Consider the following 18,245-nt stretch of genomic DNA (forward strand, 5'->3'; position numbering starts at 1 on the left):
TACTTTCGCACATCTTTTCGATTCATGATTCCACATTTCGTGGAGGAAAAGAAACCCAATGTCAATTTACGTTCACATGTCAAGTAAACTATATTCCTCCACACTAATCAAAATGCCATGTACCTGTTCTTGGATCTTGGACGAAAATATTTTCCCATATCCCTTTTGTTTCGCCTTCGACCAAATTGCCATAATTTTTCAGAGAAATCAGGCTTCCTGTGAAACTGAAGATTCTCGGGTTGAAGAAACCCGGCGGTAAAGTTGGAAGATATACAACTTGTTGGGAGTTGTCCCACATTGGTGAGGGACAAGGTTTGTTATGTGCTTATATGATCTTGGATTACTTCCCATATGATCAATTGGTTTTATGGTGGAACCCCAATTTCATCGTGGTATCAGAGCAAGGTTATCCACGTGTGAAGCCCAACGGCCACACGCGCTCCACGTCATCCAATTTATCCACGTGTGAAGCCCAACGGCTACACGCGCTCCACGTCATCCAGTTGTTGTCCACATCTAGGCTTGAAAATCCGCCAACAATCACTTCCTTGTTGAAAATCCGCCAGTTGTTGTCCAACGATCACTTCCTTGTTGCTCCCATGCACAACAACTCTCGATTGTTCTTCTACAAACTTGTGGGCATCCATTTTGTAATCGAGCACCCACTCTCTCTTATTTTTCAACACCCATACATCAATGCAATCGTTTGAAGAAAGATCCACGACGGCCAAGCATCCTCTCAGATTAAGCAAATGAACGAGGCTATGGTGGTGCAAAAACTGGATGTTGGGATGAGGAGTCCAGAAGAATTCTTCTTTGTTGAGATCAAAAGAGATGATGTGGTTATCATGTTCCCCATTTCCGTCCTTGTATACAAACCAATGCATATCGCAGATGTTTTATTTCCGCTTAAGTCGTAAGGAGGAACCGAATCTATTTCTCGCCATAAGGTAGCTCCTAATGCATAAACTTGGGCCACCATCGTGTGCTGGATTTGTGTTCCTTTTTTGAGAACACGAACAATCTTGGCAGTGTTGGTTAGATTGTCAAATCCAACACCGTACCATTCCGCAATTATTTTCTCTCCGATGTGGTTTGCAACTTTTCCGTCACTAATCGGGAGCTTTAGTACTTCTCCCCTCTGAGGATTGAGCAAGAAAAATGGTCCTCCGCTTTGCCATTCGCGCTTAAAGAGAAACAAGTTGCAGAAAACAAAACACAACAAGCAAAGCCTCTTCTTTGTACTCGATCATCGGAATATGAATGGTAAAACGAAAGAAAACGTAGAGCCAACAATTTATTGGTCTCAGATTTGAGTGTTTTGGCAAGGTAAGAAAGAAATAATTTCATGAAGAATGGAAAGAAAATGATATTTAATTGCAACTGAATTCTGCGAAAGTGGGTTGGCAGTCTGTTACTAGTTGAACAGTTAATCTTTGGATCAAACAATAACAAAGTTTCATGTAGAAGTACACTGAGGGTAAAGTGGAAGATTCATAGCTTCCATGGAATCATGTCTTCGATCCAAAAAGTAGCATACGCCAACATTTTCTTTTTTCTGACCAATATTTTCTATTATTTTACCAATAGTGTTTAATTTGAAGAATATGACATGCTCCCATACACCACAAGTCTCTATCAAATGGTACCAGAGCAGAGTTCGATTTTCAACTGCGAGGGTATCTATTTTGTAATGTGACATCCACTCTCTCTTATTTTTGAACATCCATAATCAACACAAGTGTATGAAATATCCCCAATGGCCAAGGATACCCTCGAGTTAAGCACACTGTAAGCAACTCCGACGGCGAGAATACTCTATGTTGGGATGAGGGAGTCAAAGAAATTCTTTATTTTCAAAAACAAGTCGATGCATATCTCCATACGCAGATGCCTTATTGTTGTTTAACTCGCAAGGAGGAACTGAGTCAATTTCTTGCCGTGAGCTTGTGCCCAATACATAAACTGGGGCAACACTGTCATACGTAATGCTGTTGGCGTGCGAAACATGAGCAATCTTGTAGGTGTTAGAAATATTATCCAATCCCATATCGTACCATTCCAAATTTCCAAGAGTGGTCTGTTGGAGCGTTCATCGTCGGTGGTACTGCTAGGAATCCTTAGAACTTCTCCGCTCAGAGGATTAAGCATCAAGCATGGATATCGCCGTGTACATGACTCTCTTTAAAGCAAAACAAGTTGCAGAAAACAAAACATACATCATTTGTAACCATTGAACGATCTTGTGAGGGGAAGAGCATGCTTAGTTTCTTTCAAATCATAATTGCCAGTATCGTCCTATAACTGTGACGGCAAGACCCTTATTTTGCAATCCCTGCAAGATTGAGCAAGTTGAGGTACTTGATCAAGTTCATCAGCAGCACCAAAGTTGGCAGCAGAATCAAGTAAACGTGGCATCCGCAGCGCAGAAAGCCGGGGGGAAGAGAAGGAGAGAGGGGGGGGGAGGGGTTGTTTGTGAGGTTTTGGAGACACATGCAAAGCGAAAAAGTGCTTCTGGGGTAACCTCAGAAGAATTTCAAACATGACCTCGTTGGGTAGGTCGATCAATGTTGTCTTTGCCATTCCCCTTTTAAACGCAATGAGATCGTTACTTAATCCTGATGAGCTTCTCCAAAAGGACCTCGATTCAGATCCGTTAAAAGAAGGAAAAGAGAGAGAGATAATGAGAGGAGTATATAATTTCATTCATACCAAACTCATGACCTAAGGGCTGATATATGGTTCTCATCACAGCATGAGCCACGAATTACCTAACGGGCCTTTTGTATTCAGTAGCCACGTAATGTGGCTTTGGTGGATATTAGCCACGGGTTGAACCATCTTATGAATTGTAGAATTTCTAGTCGCGCACAGTTAAGTAAGAGTTCAGTACTAACCTGAATTTTGTTAAGAAGTGAAAAGCATCAAGCTACGCCTTTATATAGGTATCAAATTTGACTTCTCATTTTGGTCTACCAAGCATTATTCAAAGAAAAAGATTTTTTTTTTTGATTGAATTACACGTCCTCAGAGAAAATGTTTGGCTGTAAACCATCAACATCTATGATCTACCTCAATTAGAGAGAGATCTAATGGGGTCTCCCATTTGATAGTGTTTTAGTGTTTAACTACATAACAAATAGTTGCTTGAAGATATCAAATTCAAGGTAAATATGTAGAAGGAATTGATTTAAAAAAAGAAAATAAAATATAAAAAAGCTTTATTTAAAGTTAGTTAATCTAACAATATTTATCATTTGACAAAAAAAAGAAAAGAAAAAGATGAATACTATTACTAAAGCATATTGCTAGTGGTACAAAAACAAAATTAACAATAATGACGAATAATATTATACCTTAGATAATTTACATTTAGCTAGGATGGTTAGAGTTTCTCCAATTAAAGTATGAACTTTCCCTCCGTATTTTAAATAAATTTAGTGTAATTATATTAAAATAAAATAATATTCTAAGTTCCATTGTTCATTTTATTTGTTCCCATTTTTGGTAGTGATCTTTCGTAGAGTCCATTTATGGGGGATTGGATCCCATTCGGATCACTTTGTGGAGATCTTAGGATCTTCACATCTTAGTCATTTATGGCGTATCGTACGGTCAAAAATTATTTAATTTTTTTATTTAAAATTAAATACAAATAATATCTAACGAAAACTAATCGTACGATATACGATAAACAGGTTAAAATATAGGTATTCTAGGATCCCACAAAGTGGATCCGGAGAGGATCCCTTTCCCATTTATGGTACCTTGTGTTTAGTTTTTTTAGGGCTTTTTCTCGTCAACCCTCAATAGAAAATAGAATCTGTCAACGCCTTTTCTCAACCCTACTATAATTGAAAAACCTAAAACAAAAAGTGAAAAAAACCACCTTCAATACCAGCTAAACCTTCCAAAACCACCTCTCTCTCTCTCTCTCTCTCTCCTCTCTCTCCCTCTCCCTCGTCCATCCGAAATTTCAAGCCAACCAAACATCTCCAAGTACCGGTTTTCCAAATACCCAAAAGGTGGCCATTTAATTCTTTTACGGACCATTCAATAGGGTTTCTTTCTTCTTTTTTGGAAATTCATAATCGGAGGAGCGGCGGTGAGGATAATGTGAACCGGTGGTGGGGTACCTATAATAAGAAAAGGGAAGGCGGTGGCGGCGGTGGTGGTATGATCAGGGGCGTACGCGTGGAGGGTGAAGATGGCAGCGGAGGTAATAGGAGGAAGCAGGTGGGGGACATGGGTTGAGCTCCTGTTGGCTGGGGCCATTCTAAGATACGGGACCCGTAACTGGAACCAGGTCGCGGAGGAGCTCCAAGCCAGAACCGTTTGTCCCTACACTTTCACGCCTGAGGTTTTCCCTTCTTTTTTCTTCTTGAATTTGATTGTTTACTGTTATTTTTAACTACATTTTTTAACATGTTCCATTGTATTGTATTTTGATTTCCTGTTGCTATGTTGGATTGAATTATTGGTCTTCATCTTCGATTCCATTGTCCGATTCTTTATGCATCTTGTTATGTTTTTGCTTTTGCGTTCAATTTTCATTTTCTCTCCTATGGATGGTTTTCACTTTTCTGGTTTTACTTTGTTTATGCTGCCTTTTCATTTGTTGTGTGGGTAATATTTTAAACTAATTAATGAAAGCGGATTTGAACCTGAGTGCAAAGAGTATATACATTATCTTTGTCAACTAACCTAACTCACATCAATCTTTTAGAGTTTTGTATACTATATACTCATCAGATTTGTGACTATCATTGTATTTAAATTAAATGTGCACCATAAAACCCTAAATCCAATATTGAAATAGATTCTGAATTCTAATATTTCTATCTCTATAGTGCTCAACAAAATGTCCTTTTTGAAAAAAAGAAAAATGTATTCGATAAATGCTGCATTGTGTGCAATGTAGTTTCTAATGCTAAACATGATAAGCTGTACTTATATTCTGCTTGAGAGTGGAAAATGGATGCAGGTACTTTCATTAGTGTGCAAAATGGAGAGATTTATTTGCTCGTCCAATTAATATCACCTGTATTTCTTATCACCAGGTTTGTAAAGCCAAATATCATGACTTGCGAAAGCGATACTCGGGTTCTAAGTAAGTTCTTAACCAAAAAGCTCTTGTGATTTTGACCAGTGAATTTCTATTTTATTTGATTTAGCTTTGAATTTCCTTTCTCTAATAAGTATATATGTGGATTAATATAATTATACGTGATCGTATTATTATGCCTAATATCATCTCCTTAGGGCTTGGTTTGAAGATTTGCGGAAGAAACGAATGGAAGAGTTGAGACAAGCGCTGAAACAATCCGAAGACTCGATAGGGTTAGTCCTTTCTTTTTTGACATGTTTATGTTCCAAAAATGATCTCAAATTAATGTTTTCATATTCTAATCATCAAGACCATGAATAGAAGATTTGCTCTACATTTCTCCGGTCTGTCTCCTTGCATTTGCGTTAACATTTTATCACGCCGCATTATAGGTCATTGGAATCGAAGCTTAAATCTCTCAAGGCGGAGAAAGAAGAAGATGGTTACAACAATTACGACTCCAGCCAGACAGAATCACCTGTTGCTTATCGAAAATCAAAGGGACATTACCCATCTGTTAAAGAGGCATTTAAGGACGAGCCATCAGCCGGCAGTTTTACATGTGAAGCATTGGCAAGCAGCTCGCCCGAATGCCACATGACTGGTGACAGTGTCAGCTGAAGAAACGGAGACTAAAAGAGAAGCTTCGCACTCTTCCGAAATTGAGAAAATCTCAGGCATCCAGAAGTTGGTAGGGACTTTGTATGTAGGACTAGGAGGGACTCTACGAAAGCGACGCGGTAAACGAAAGAGGAAGAATTGTAGTAGGGATGTCAAGGAAGGCAGCATTGGAGACAGCGGCTTTTTGGATTCTGCTGATGCTGTAACTACCTTGCGGTGTATAGAAAATTCAACCAGCGAATGTCGCGAGGAATTTGGATCGTCAGGCGCAGGCGATTGCAATAGAGGTTCGACCAAGGATGAGATTGACGAGTTGCAGGATGTTTTCAATTCAATTTCGGAGCATAAAAGTGCCTCTGTCTTTCGTCATCGACTTGATAGCCAGGTGTGCATACTTTACATGCTTGTTTATGATTTAGAGATAAGAAAATAATTTTTGTACGCCTCTTTTCTACTTCTTCATGCTGCTGTTTATTTATGTTCTTTAATTCTTTGATTTATTCGAATAGTCAGAGATGTGTATTCGAGAAAAGGGATGCGCGTCAATCACTTTTCAAAGATATCCATTACTTGAATCTGCGGATTCAGTAAGGGCTTCGGCATAATGTAGAATAAATTATATAATGCATGAAACAAGCCTTCGGCATAATGTATACAGCTCTAACAATCCACTCTATTTCTTGGCAGAAGAGACGAAGATATAAGAAATTGATCCGTAGGCACATGGATTTCGACACAATAAGATCGAGGATTTTCAATCGCTCTGTCATGTCAGTTAAGGAACTCTTTCGAGATCTTTTGCTGCTGGCAAACAATGCCTTGGTGTTTTACTCGAAGAACACGCGTGAATACAAATCCGCTTTGCTTCTCAGAGACATCACCACAAAAACAATGCGGCAGCATTTTAAGGACTTTAGCAGCAAGACTGCCTCTGCCAACCTCTCCTCAAATGCACTAGAGTGTAATACACCGGTTAAACCCCGGAGTGCTCGCCCTGGCAACCGGAAGTTTTCAGGAAAGGCTAGCAATGCGGGAAACGTGGCTGCTAAGGCATCAAACAGAAGTAAGAACGCCAGTCATGCTAATGCTGATTCTTCTCCTTCGGTTGAATCCTTCGCTGTGACAAAGAAAGCCTCCGGTCACCCAAGAAAAGTTGGACGTAGAAGTAGTCAACAAAATATAACTCCGGCGAGGGGAAGGAAAAGAGGTTGTACAAAGTAGATGTAGGCGTAATTGATTCAGAAAATTGGGTGTAGAAGCTCAGAGTATATGCGGGTCTTGTGTACGGAAGTTTCTTTTTTTGTGCAAAATGTCCAAAAATTTCTGGTTCCCTTCTTTTCCTTTGTTTGGTAGATGGACTCGTTCTAGTTTTGGATAGGCCCATATGGAAAAGGTTTACCCTACATGGTGCCCTTCTAGGTTTGCATCCTCTTGCAGGCTTGTAGCAGCTCTATGTGGCTACAAGACTAGATTTGGGTTCAGTGTAGATTTACATATTTTAATACAGTTGTAAACTTAAATTAGAAAATCATCGGTTTTAGGTAGTGCTATCCACATACATATTTTTACTTCTTACACATTTCTTTTAATTTTTAACCATTGGATCAATAGCGGGGCTAGAAATTTTTTACCGGATGGGCTAGCTAGCTTAAAGATTTAAATCTTTATAAACAAATAAAATTTTCACACTATCAGCTAGCTTAAGAAAATTTCATAAGGTGAGCCAAGAATTTTCGTTATTCAAATAAATTCGAACTTGTACATGTGTACATGCACAAGAAGTGATGAGAAAAAGATGTGAGAAAAAAAGATGGTTTGTAAACTGTATTATATAATTAAACCAAAAGAATTCGAATCAATAACTAAATATATGGTGGGCTACATTCGAAAAACAGTAAAAATTACATGTAAAATTTTATTTTCTACCGAAAGCTACCTAGGGCTACAGCCCAGGGTAGCCCTTAATGTGACTCCTCCAGTGCGTTAGATCAAATAACTTGAAGAATATCAATAACAAGGATATGCAAAAGTAAAAATGAATGTATAAATAGCACTATCCTTAATTTTATGTGTGGGGAGGAAAAATAACTTCTAATCAATAAGATTATACTTGTTATATGGACCTTACAACCTACAAACATATCAAAACGATATATAATATCGACATCTATCAATACTATAGTATTAGTAATATGAACAACACGTCGATAATCAATAACATATTGATATTCTTTTCAATATTAATAGTCAAGTTGACTAACTAGTCATTCGATATGATGCAAGTTTTTCTTTTAGAGAGGAGAGACCTAGGATGTCACTTGATATGACGTAAGTTTTTTTCTCAGAGAAGAGAGACCTAGGATACTAAACACACACGCAAAGAAGAAGAGAAGCGGCCTTGTAATGCATATTTAACTTTGTTTATGCAATTAATATTGTTATTTTTTTCCTATTCACCAAATTTGTTCCTAAGATTTGAGCTCAAACAAATTAAAACCAAATGATGATTAACTAAATTCGAACTGATAACTTGAAAGATTGTTGGGGAAAAAATTCAAAAGGTTGCGTCCAACATAAAGATTAGAAGATATATACATATTAAATAAATTTATACGTTCTAGTCTTTCCCAAAATAATATAATTAAGAGGATGAGAAGTGTTATTGACACTTCAAAAATCTCATTCTACACTCCTCATAAGTGTATTTTTCTTTCCAAATATAGAAAATTTAGAATATAAAATGAGATTTTTGAAGTACCATAAATGATAAGTTTCATTATCATTTAATTTTTTTATAATCCTCTCAAATTAAACAAAAAGTGCCTATTTTCAAAATACTTTAAATTTTATGAGTTTTATATTAGAATATTCAATTATAGTAGCCAAATGAAATGTCATTAAACTAAATAATCATCGATGTCATACAATATGGATTTTTTTTATTTTTTTTTTTTTGAGGGATGTCATACAACACGCTGGTTTGCAACTTTTGAGCAAATTTCCACACACGAATGATCATGCCAAACGGATTCGAATTGCGTGATATAAATAGGATATAGGAACAACAAACACGCACACAGACGTACACGTGAAGGTGACCTTTTCCTACAAATGATCACCATTGATGTCATCCAGATCCAAGTTTCAAAATCTGAATTTTTTTTGTGAGGATTCTGGGAATCTGTAAATTATATACATTTATCGAACATTGTATGATCATAAATCATTTAAAATATTTTTCTTTAAAATTAAATACAAACAGTATATGATAAAAACTGACCGTACAATATACGATGAATTAATACGATTTACAGATTCTCATTATCTTCAGTCAAAAGAAATGATCCTGTTGGAAAGTTTCAAACCATGCATCTCGCATTGCATTGTAGCGCGGCACGTGTGGGACAAAAACCACGTCGAAAGCAGGACCAGGATTCCCAAAACCTAAATATTTTGACTCGTTCGTTTTCTTGGAGCCATCCACCAGCCATGCCTTCACGTTATTAGTTGCGGGAAACTAAACTAATTGCCGTAAATTAAACTAATACGTAATTAAGCAGCTGCACCAACAGACTTCCAGCTTCCAAACCATACCAAGTCCAACCTCCCCAATCCATAATATTTTGTTATTATATCAATTAATTAATAATTAAGTACTACCAAACACAAAAATACACCAAGAAACCAAATCCATGTGAATTTTAATTTTTTTTTATTATCAATGATGACAAAAACTTCTAACATAAGAACCTCCCCCATATGTTAATCTTTCATGCAAAGACGCCCCACACGTTGTCTACTTCTATTGGAATGAGTTATCTGATATTAATTCCACTAGATCTTGATTTACAAAAATTGAAAGAAAAAACAAACTCCAATAGAATATGCCTTCAAAGTCAAACAACAAAACGTCTAAAATGGTTGCTAAAGTGTTTTTACAACGATTATTGAAAAAACTTTTGAAAAAAATGTTTTTAAAATCAATTATTAATAAAAATGCAAGTAAATTTTGAAAAATTACTTTAAATTTCTTCATTATTTAATAATTTTTAGTATATATGTTGTTTGAATAATTCTTCAGTGTTATAGTCACACATTCACGTAATGTTACTTGTTAAAACATATTATAATATTTATATGTATTTTTAGTACCACATAATATGTCCAGTGGATCGAGGGCATAACTAACCAAGACAAACCTAGAGAGGGTTCTAGCATAGGGGTAGGTTTGGAAAGAACATTTTAATGTTAATTCTTAGACCGCCCACATAGATTAGCCCAACGGCTCCAACCTGCTAAGCAAACATTAACCGAACCTCACTTTAGCCGCTCCCAAATTGCGACCCATTGAATTTGGAACCACTTTACATCTTTTGACATGATATCAGAAATATCATCCTACTCCTATGCAAATTTTTGGCTGCACTCTTGCATTGTATTCCATATGAACAGAATCTCGTCAACTTATATTATATTACTTTAAAATGTCCTTATCACAATAAAAAAAGTATCTTATTATTAATATAAAGGATAAATATCAGTTTACTACCCTTATGTTTTGTGGTTTTCAACATTTAGCACATCAATTTTTTTTGTCCCAGAGTTATACCTAAAGTGTAAATTTTGGGACAGTCTCATACATCCGTTAGTCAACCTATTAAGTCTTCTATTAACTAATGACGTGGCGCTCACGTGGACTATGACTGGGCACCACATGTCAACAAGGGTCCCACGTGGATATTAAAAAAAATTACAAAATTAAAAAAAAATAAATCTATTATTCCTCAACCCCCGACCGTCCCTCCCTTCTCCCTCCCTTCTCGGCCTCCACCCATATATGCAAATCCGTACTTGCGAGCTTTCACTCTCTCTTTCTCTCTCTGGCAAACCACCTCCGAGGTTTCTTCACATACCCTTTTTCCCAATCCCCAATTTTTTCCCCCAAATCACTCACTTCCAGTTCTGTAACCCCACCTTTCAATTTAACCTTCCCGTCGCTGATTCATCGTCGTCAACTTCCGCAATGGCATCCATCGCTTGCTAGGGTTTCCTATATCCATCCCGTCACTCTCCAAGAGCACACTGCACCACTACCTCACCAACCTAATCAAACCTCCACGCAGGAAACTGCCGAGGATTTCACAAATGCTAGGTCAGGTCTCGGGTATTTGGATCCAACCAGAAGCCCAATATCGACCCTTCTGTCCCCGTCCGCAAATACCAAACCCAATTCTCCCACTCGAAGCTTCATCGGCCGTCGTTAAGCCCTTGTCGTTGTAATACATCGCCCTCGCTGAGGAGATTCTAAGCGAGAGCGTAAGAGCCCGATCGTGCTGGTGTTAATCTTGCTTCTGAAGTCAACGGCTATTGCAATCGGCATCTCTTCAGGTCTAGCTGCCATGGGGATTTTGCCGTTTAAAGCTGGTTCAATCGCGTTTTTTTGTAGGTATCGAAGTGGCTTGCCCAGCAACGGGGAAGTGGATAAAGGTAGAACCTTGTGTGTAGGATGAGGTTGTTGAGGCCTCATAGCTGGGAGGGTGGGTATGGGTTGAAAATGAGAGAATGGAGCGTGGATATGAGTTGCAGATGAGAGAATGAAGGGTGGTGCGAGTACAAAAGAGAGAAATGAGGGAAGAGATACGGGTTACAGAAGAGAAAATGGTGCAAGGGAGAAGGTGGGGTACGGATTTGCTCATCTCCCATGGCAGATAGGGTGTGCAGAAGAGGAGAGAGAAGAGGGTTAAAGAAGTGAGGGAGAATAAAAAGATGTTCGAAGGAGAAAAACGATTTTATTTTTTTTTTTGTAATTTTGCAATTAAATTTTTTTTTAATAGCCATGTGGAACCCTTAATGACACTTGGCGCCCAGTCATTGTCCACGTGGGCGCCACATTATCAGTTAATGGAAGACTTAACAGTTTGACAAACGGATGTATAACTGTCCCAAAAATTTACACTTTAAGTATGACTCTAGGATGATAAAAACTTGATGTACTAATTGTTAAAAACCATAAAACATGAGGGTAGTAAATTGATATTTACCCTAATATAAAATATCTCTTGTGCCATCATCACAATCAAGTCCAATCATATGATAAATATTTCATTGGGTGTTAATTAACCTACGTGTCCACTCTAACCATTCATTTTGAATATAGATTGTTTTAATGTGTTTGGAGCACAAAGTGGTACGTTATTATACAAGTGGAAGATAAATATAATAACATATGACACATGTGCCCATATTCTGAACACACTGAAAAATCTCTTCATCTTAAACGTTTTTGCATCTAACTTTCCTTCTAATTTATACTTTAATTTGTTTTAATACATTATATGATCCCATACTTGGAAAATGATCCTCTCTGGATCCCTTCCAGCAAGTTCATCTATCGGGGCCATTGAAATTTGATCAAACGGCTAAAGTTATTATAACTTTTAAAGGACCCTTGTTTGTAGTCGTTGGATTAAATTTCAATGCCCTGAATGGGTGGACTTGGTGGAAGGGATTAGTTGGGGGGAAATCTGCTGCTACTTGTCGGAAAGATTGGTGTGGGGCCGTCAATCTAGGCCTTGGGTGTGGCAGTAAATCAGAGGAGACGGTGGGGAGAAGATAGGTGTTAACGATGCTAGAGTTGGAAACGGAGAAGATGGTTTGGTTCAACTGGGTTTTTATCATGGTAATTCGATTAGGTGGTCAGGTGGCACTGATTATGTTTGAATGGGTCAAGTGCCAAAAATGCAGTGGGCAAGGCTCAGCTAAGCCTACTCGAAAAAAATGATGGGAGAATTTTTTTTTTCAATTTTAATTTTAATTTTGACATAAAATTTATTTCTTATTATTTAAATAATTTTAATTCCATTGTAATATTTAATTATGTTTGTGGGACCTACTTATGTGACATATCAACACATAACATAATTTTTAACGAAATTGTAATGGAATGACTACATTGATTTGCGACACCCATTTTCAAGGACTACATTGACCGATTTTCAATTTCAGGGATCATCTTGATGGGGTAGGTCAATTTCAAAGATCATTTGTGATAAAAACCCTAAATTTAAAACGATAGGTCCGAATGCTAGACTTGGTAAGCTTTAGGGTTTTTAAAACTCATCTAATAAATTTAGTACCTCCCATCCCCTTCTATAAGTCAATGTGATTGAGATTTTTGTCACATATCTGAAAAAATGTTCTAAAAACGTTAGGCAGCAGTCAGACATCGGGGAAGGACTTACAAAAAAGATTGGCTAGGCTGTGGTTCACCGAATGCCGCTGGCCCGCCTAGATCCCCAATAGTTGTAGCTGAACGAGTTTTTTTATTCGTCTAATGACTGCAGCGGCAATGGGCTGCTTAAAGCCTAGCAGCTACATGTATTGATTTTTAGAACACTGATCCGTCTGAACTAGGGATGGGCAAATACCCTTGGTTATGAGTAACCGCGATTATCCGCCCATTTAAATTTGAGGGTTACGGTTATGGGTAACCGTTTAGATAAATAAACGGTCATAGGTATAACCGTTTACCTGTGAAATTTAAATGGGCAGTTATGGGTATTACCCACTGTTATAAACGGGTACCCATTTAACCATTTATTTAATATATGTAAAACTAAAAAAAAAAAAAAATGGTGTTTCTAACTAGGTTTAGTATCCCAAGACATATTTGGTTTATAAAAGGTCGTGTGTGTCTATATATATATATATATATATATATATGCCTCACTTGAGAGAAAAATATAGTTTATAGAATAGGCTAATGTTTAATATATGTGATTGAAGACAAAAATGTTTTTTCATCCTCTTATAGCTGACAAAAAGAGTTTCATTAATATATGGTTTAAAATAACTTTTTACTTACAAATCTGTTATATGTAAATAAACTAACTTGAAATAGGTCCAATTTTATGGAAAGAGATCATCTCCGGATATCTTCCACCAAATCCACCAAATCAATCAATCTAGGTCCTTGAAATTTGATCCAACAGCTACAAATAGGTGGACCCTTTAAAAGTTATAATAACTTTAGTTGTTGGACTAAATTTTAAGGGTCCGAATTAGGTGATTAGGTGAATTTGGTGGAAGAGATCATGAAATGACCCATTTCCCAATTTTATGGCCTAAAAATTAGATTAGTTCAATTTTTAGTTATTTTTTTATTTAGGTCCATGAATATGACTCTATGTGTCAACACTTTTTGTTGTTAGGTTGATACTTTACATTGTGATTATTATTTTACTCTACTATAGCTATTCAATGGAAAAAAATAAAAAAATAAAAAAAGAAAATGATACAATCGGTACTTTGCGAGCTATTCTCTTTCAGGATACTCGCTAAAAATATAGCGACTAATCTAAAAAAAGTCGCTACCTTCATACCGATCTCTCCCTTTTCAATTTTTTTTTCACTTTTTTATTTTTATTTTTTATTTTGTTAATGTTTCTTTTATTTTTTTTACCATAACAACAAACTATCATATTCATGTTTTTCAAAATGTATTTTTTCCGTGCAAAATATATTATAATTCATTTTTAAATACTTGTAATCGATAAGTTAAAAGCTAAATTTAAAGATATTTTTCTATTTTCTCACTTTAAGAATCAATAAAAAATAGTTTCAGGACCTAATAATCGGTAGGATCATATCCAAAGGTTTTGCAATATTTTCCTTAATTCCAGCACAAAATATTTCTTAAAGCTAAAAGTTTCAAATTTTTTTTTTTTTCACAAAAATATTGTGTGCTATAAGCCAAAGTTAGAGTCATTCTATTCACACCCCATATTTCCTAAAATTAATTTAGGACATTTCCAAAATTTCGAACACTTATAAATCTCTTGGGGAGCCTCGCCATTAGTTGTATTATTTTTCTATTTTTTTTTTCAACTCAGATACCCTATTAGTCGGCATAAACCAATATTTTAGCTGATATTTTACAATCTAAACTACCTATCATATAAGTACTTTTACAATCTAAACTGCATGTCATATAAGTACTTGTACAAGTTAAACTACCCTATCATAGTATAATATTAGTCGACACAAACTTAGATTTCAACTAATCTTTTATAATCTAAACTACCTATTATATAAGTACTTTTACAGTCTGAATTACCTACCATATAAGTACTTGTACAAGCTAAACTACCAATCGTATTGTAACTACCTACACATGATTCTAACAGTAAAATGTAGTCCTCCATCTTGGTAATGTTAAAATCCCCTGAAGCTAACACAATCAATGTCAAAAGTCTCTTGAGCAATTACTTACATAAGACAATCAATGTATAATGCTCGCGAATCATGTAACAAATATCAGCAAAAATGAAGCTTACTGTTGTAAACGACTTAACGAAAACATGTAAAATTACTTGTAGTTCTCATTGTTTCATGCGAATTCAAATTCAAATTTGGATACTAATCTGCAGGAATCGCGAGGAAAATTCAAAACATGAGTCAGATAGAGTTTTTGATGAAACGATGAGATTTGATGAGTAACTTTTTATTTTATTTTAATATAACGATATATTTTACACTAAAAAAGATGAGAGTTTTTTATGAAATGATGAGATTTGATGTGTAAGTTAAAGTTTCATGTTAATTCTGGAAGAGTCATGATAAAACATTCAACGACAGCCGGTGCAATTTCATTTTCAAATTATGGACACTTTAATTGCCCTACTTATTAGACCCTACCTATGACTGTGCAATATATTAGACCCATATCAAAACATGCGGATCAGGATCCTCTCCTGAGCAAAGGGTGAGGATTCTCCTGACCAAGCCCATCGGGCAGTTGAAATTTTATCCAACGGCTACCAATACGGGGCTCCTCTAAAAGTTATAATAATTGTAGCCGTTGGATAAAATTTCAACGGCCCGATAGGCTTGGTCATGAGGATCCTCACTAGGGATGGGCAAATACCTATTGGTTATGGGTAACCGCGGTTATCTGCCTATTTAAATTTGACGGTTACGGTTATGGGTAACCATTTAGATAAATAAATGGTTATGGGTATAACCATTTATCCATGAAATTTAAATGGGCGGTTACGACTATTACCCGCGGTTATAAACGGGTACCCATTTAACCGTTTATTTTAATATATATAAAACTAAAAAAAAAAAAAAAATTAGTTTCTAACTAGGTTTAGTATCCCGAGATATATTTGGTTATAAAGGGCCATATAAAGTGTATATATATGCCTCACTTGAGAGAAAAATATAGTTGATAGAACGGGCTAATGTTTAATATATGTGATTGAATGTGCTAAAGCATTAAAATGTTCAACAATTTTGTTTTGGAGTCTTTTGGAGTATTGACCAATTCAAGATAATGATTACCTTGAGCATTTAGAAACATGTTATTATCAGATATGCGTACCTATATATATATATATATATACACATATATATACACATATATATATTAATTGGCCTCGAATTTTCAATAAATATTTGACCCCAAAATTAGAAATCGATTAAATGGCTTGGATCGATGAACATATGTTTCTAAATAAAAATCCAAATATTTATCAAAGTAGCTTATTAGCTTACTAATGCGTACTTACATATATATATATATATATGTATATATGTATACAAGAATATTAATTAACCTACAACCGTACATGATTCTTGTAATAGATTGACTGTCAAATAATTGGGTGACCTCGCTTATATTCATAAATAATATTGCCGTTAATATAAAAATACATGTTAAATGTACTTATAAAGGTATTTAGTAGTTAGAAAAAAGAAAATTATGACAAATTTCTTTTTAAATTTCAAGTTGTTAAAAAAAGAGAGTTTTAACGAAAAGCTCACGGTACTGTTCACTTTAACGAAAAACCACATTTTTACACTAAAAAGTCAATCATGGTACTATTCATTTTACCATTTATTTTGTCCTTATAATTAAAACTCAAAGTTTTCAAATCCTTTTCATTAGTTTTCCTTTAAAAAAAAATAGGAAGAGGGGTAAAAAAAAAAAAAAAAAAAGGGTGTGATATCCACACATCCCATCTTACTTCTCATACACCTTTTTAATTTTCGATCGTCGGATCGGATGAATTGAAGAAGATCAACGGTGTGGGAAGTAAAATTGGGTGTGTGGATAGCACACCCCAAAAAAAAAAAAGGTAAACGGGTATGCGGTTATGGGTAAATGGGTATGTAGTTATGGGTAAATGGATATGCGGTTATGGTGTGTGGTTAACCGTTTATAAACGGTTATGGGTATGGGTATATCAGTTTATGTAAATACCCAACGGGTAAACGGTTATGCGGGTAAAAACTTAAACGGTTATGAGTAAATAACCTTGATTACCCGCCCGCCATAACCGTTGCTCATCCTTAGTCCAAACAGTAGAAAGGCAAACTGCCAACAAAAGAAAAGGTTTGGTAAGTAAGATGAAATTCTCACCAAACTTTTTTACAAATAAATAAATTAGTTAATTAATAGTTTACTTAAATATTGTCCTTAACCCATCTTACTTTTTTATTTCTTGATTGACTTATTGGATAAGAAAAGTTAGAATTAAACTAGCTATTTTTCACATAATACTTATTTATTTTAAGTGGTGGATGATTTAAATTAAGTTAACTTATCAGAATGTCATAATAATTAGATAATAAAATTGTGATCTAAATAAGTTAAACTTGAAGTTTTCAAAATGATACCTATGAATAAAAAAGAATATTACTAAATTGCATTTTTGGAGTAAAACTACTAAAATGCAACAAATAACTAGCCAAATGGGTTAAATGTAAAGAGTAACTTGTTGATTTAGTTTATGAATTATCACGTAAGTGAAAATTAAGTACTTAAACTAATTTTTCGATAAAAAAGAGTCCTTAAATTCAATGAAAACTACTAATTTCATATCCTCTATTATATTCAAAGCTATTCTATATAATTTTTTTGTCAACTTAAATCAGGTGACGTACAATGTAACACATTTTAAAGAGTAGTACTGTCATTTTTTTTTTTTTTTTTACCTATAGGTGTTTAACGTTGCATATTGATTTTTTTTAATTTACATTTAAAAAAAAATCATCAGCCTCATAAAAAATTATCAATCTACTCTTCAAAATGTAAACTATTAATCTACTCTCAAAGTGCATCACCTTCAACTCATGTGACTTAGACTAACGAAAATTGATTAAAACAGTTTTTAATGTAATATTAGGAATGTATTTAGTATATTTTAATTAATTTAAAGACTGATTTTCGTAGTTTAAAGCTTAATTTTCACTTGAATTATAATTTAAAATCGACACATTACTCGAAGTAATATGACTACGGCACCATGGCAATGGTAATTATCGAGAGGAAAAAAAAAAGAGCAATTAAACATACCTGTGGCTGAAAATGTAATTCACAACCAAGTAGGTTAATTGCTCGCAGTTTGACACACTTTTAACTGTTAAAAAAGACCACAAGCTTATTATGTATCGTGCAATTAGAAATAATTTGAAATTTAAAGTTTAAAATTAAATATAAATAATACTTAAC

At 35.1% G+C, this 18,245-nt stretch overlaps 1 protein-coding gene across 1 annotated transcript; it reads left to right on the forward strand.

Annotated features, from left to right (window-relative positions):
• The first annotated feature begins 4,068 nt into the window (after nucleotides 1–4,068).
• Nucleotides 4,069–7,023, forward strand: LOC103966830. The gene is made up of 6 exons (XM_048582638.1): nucleotides 4,069–4,360; nucleotides 5,061–5,110; nucleotides 5,263–5,340; nucleotides 5,500–5,657; nucleotides 5,719–6,113; nucleotides 6,416–7,023. The coding sequence occupies exons 1-6, from the start codon at nucleotides 4,208–4,210 to the stop codon at nucleotides 6,947–6,949; spliced, it is 1,368 nt and encodes a 455-aa protein (XP_048438595.1). The 5' UTR covers nucleotides 4,069–4,207; the 3' UTR covers nucleotides 6,950–7,023.
• Nucleotides 7,024–18,245: the final 11,222 nt, after the last annotated feature.

The sequence above is a fragment of a genome, unplaced genomic scaffold (assembly GCF_019419815.1).
Source record: "Pyrus x bretschneideri cultivar Hongxiangsu unplaced genomic scaffold, Pyrus_bretschneideri_v1 Contig19, whole genome shotgun sequence".
Classification (NCBI taxonomy): Eukaryota; Viridiplantae; Streptophyta; class Magnoliopsida; order Rosales; family Rosaceae; genus Pyrus; species Pyrus x bretschneideri.

What these genes read in the sequence shown, in the direction of transcription:
- LOC103966830 (XM_048582638.1), top strand. Translation starts at nt 4,208, where the DNA reads ATGGCAGCGGAGGTAATAGGAGGAAGCAGGTGGGGGACATGGGTTGAG. An exon ending in CCTACACTTTCACGCCTGAG is followed by an intron (nt 4,361 to 5,060) that starts GTTTTCCCTTCT and finishes TCTTATCACCAG; the next exon opens with GTTTGTAAAGCCAAATATCA. An exon ending in CAATCCGAAGACTCGATAGG is followed by an intron (nt 5,341 to 5,499) that starts GTTAGTCCTTTC and finishes GCCGCATTATAG; the next exon opens with GTCATTGGAATCGAAGCTTA.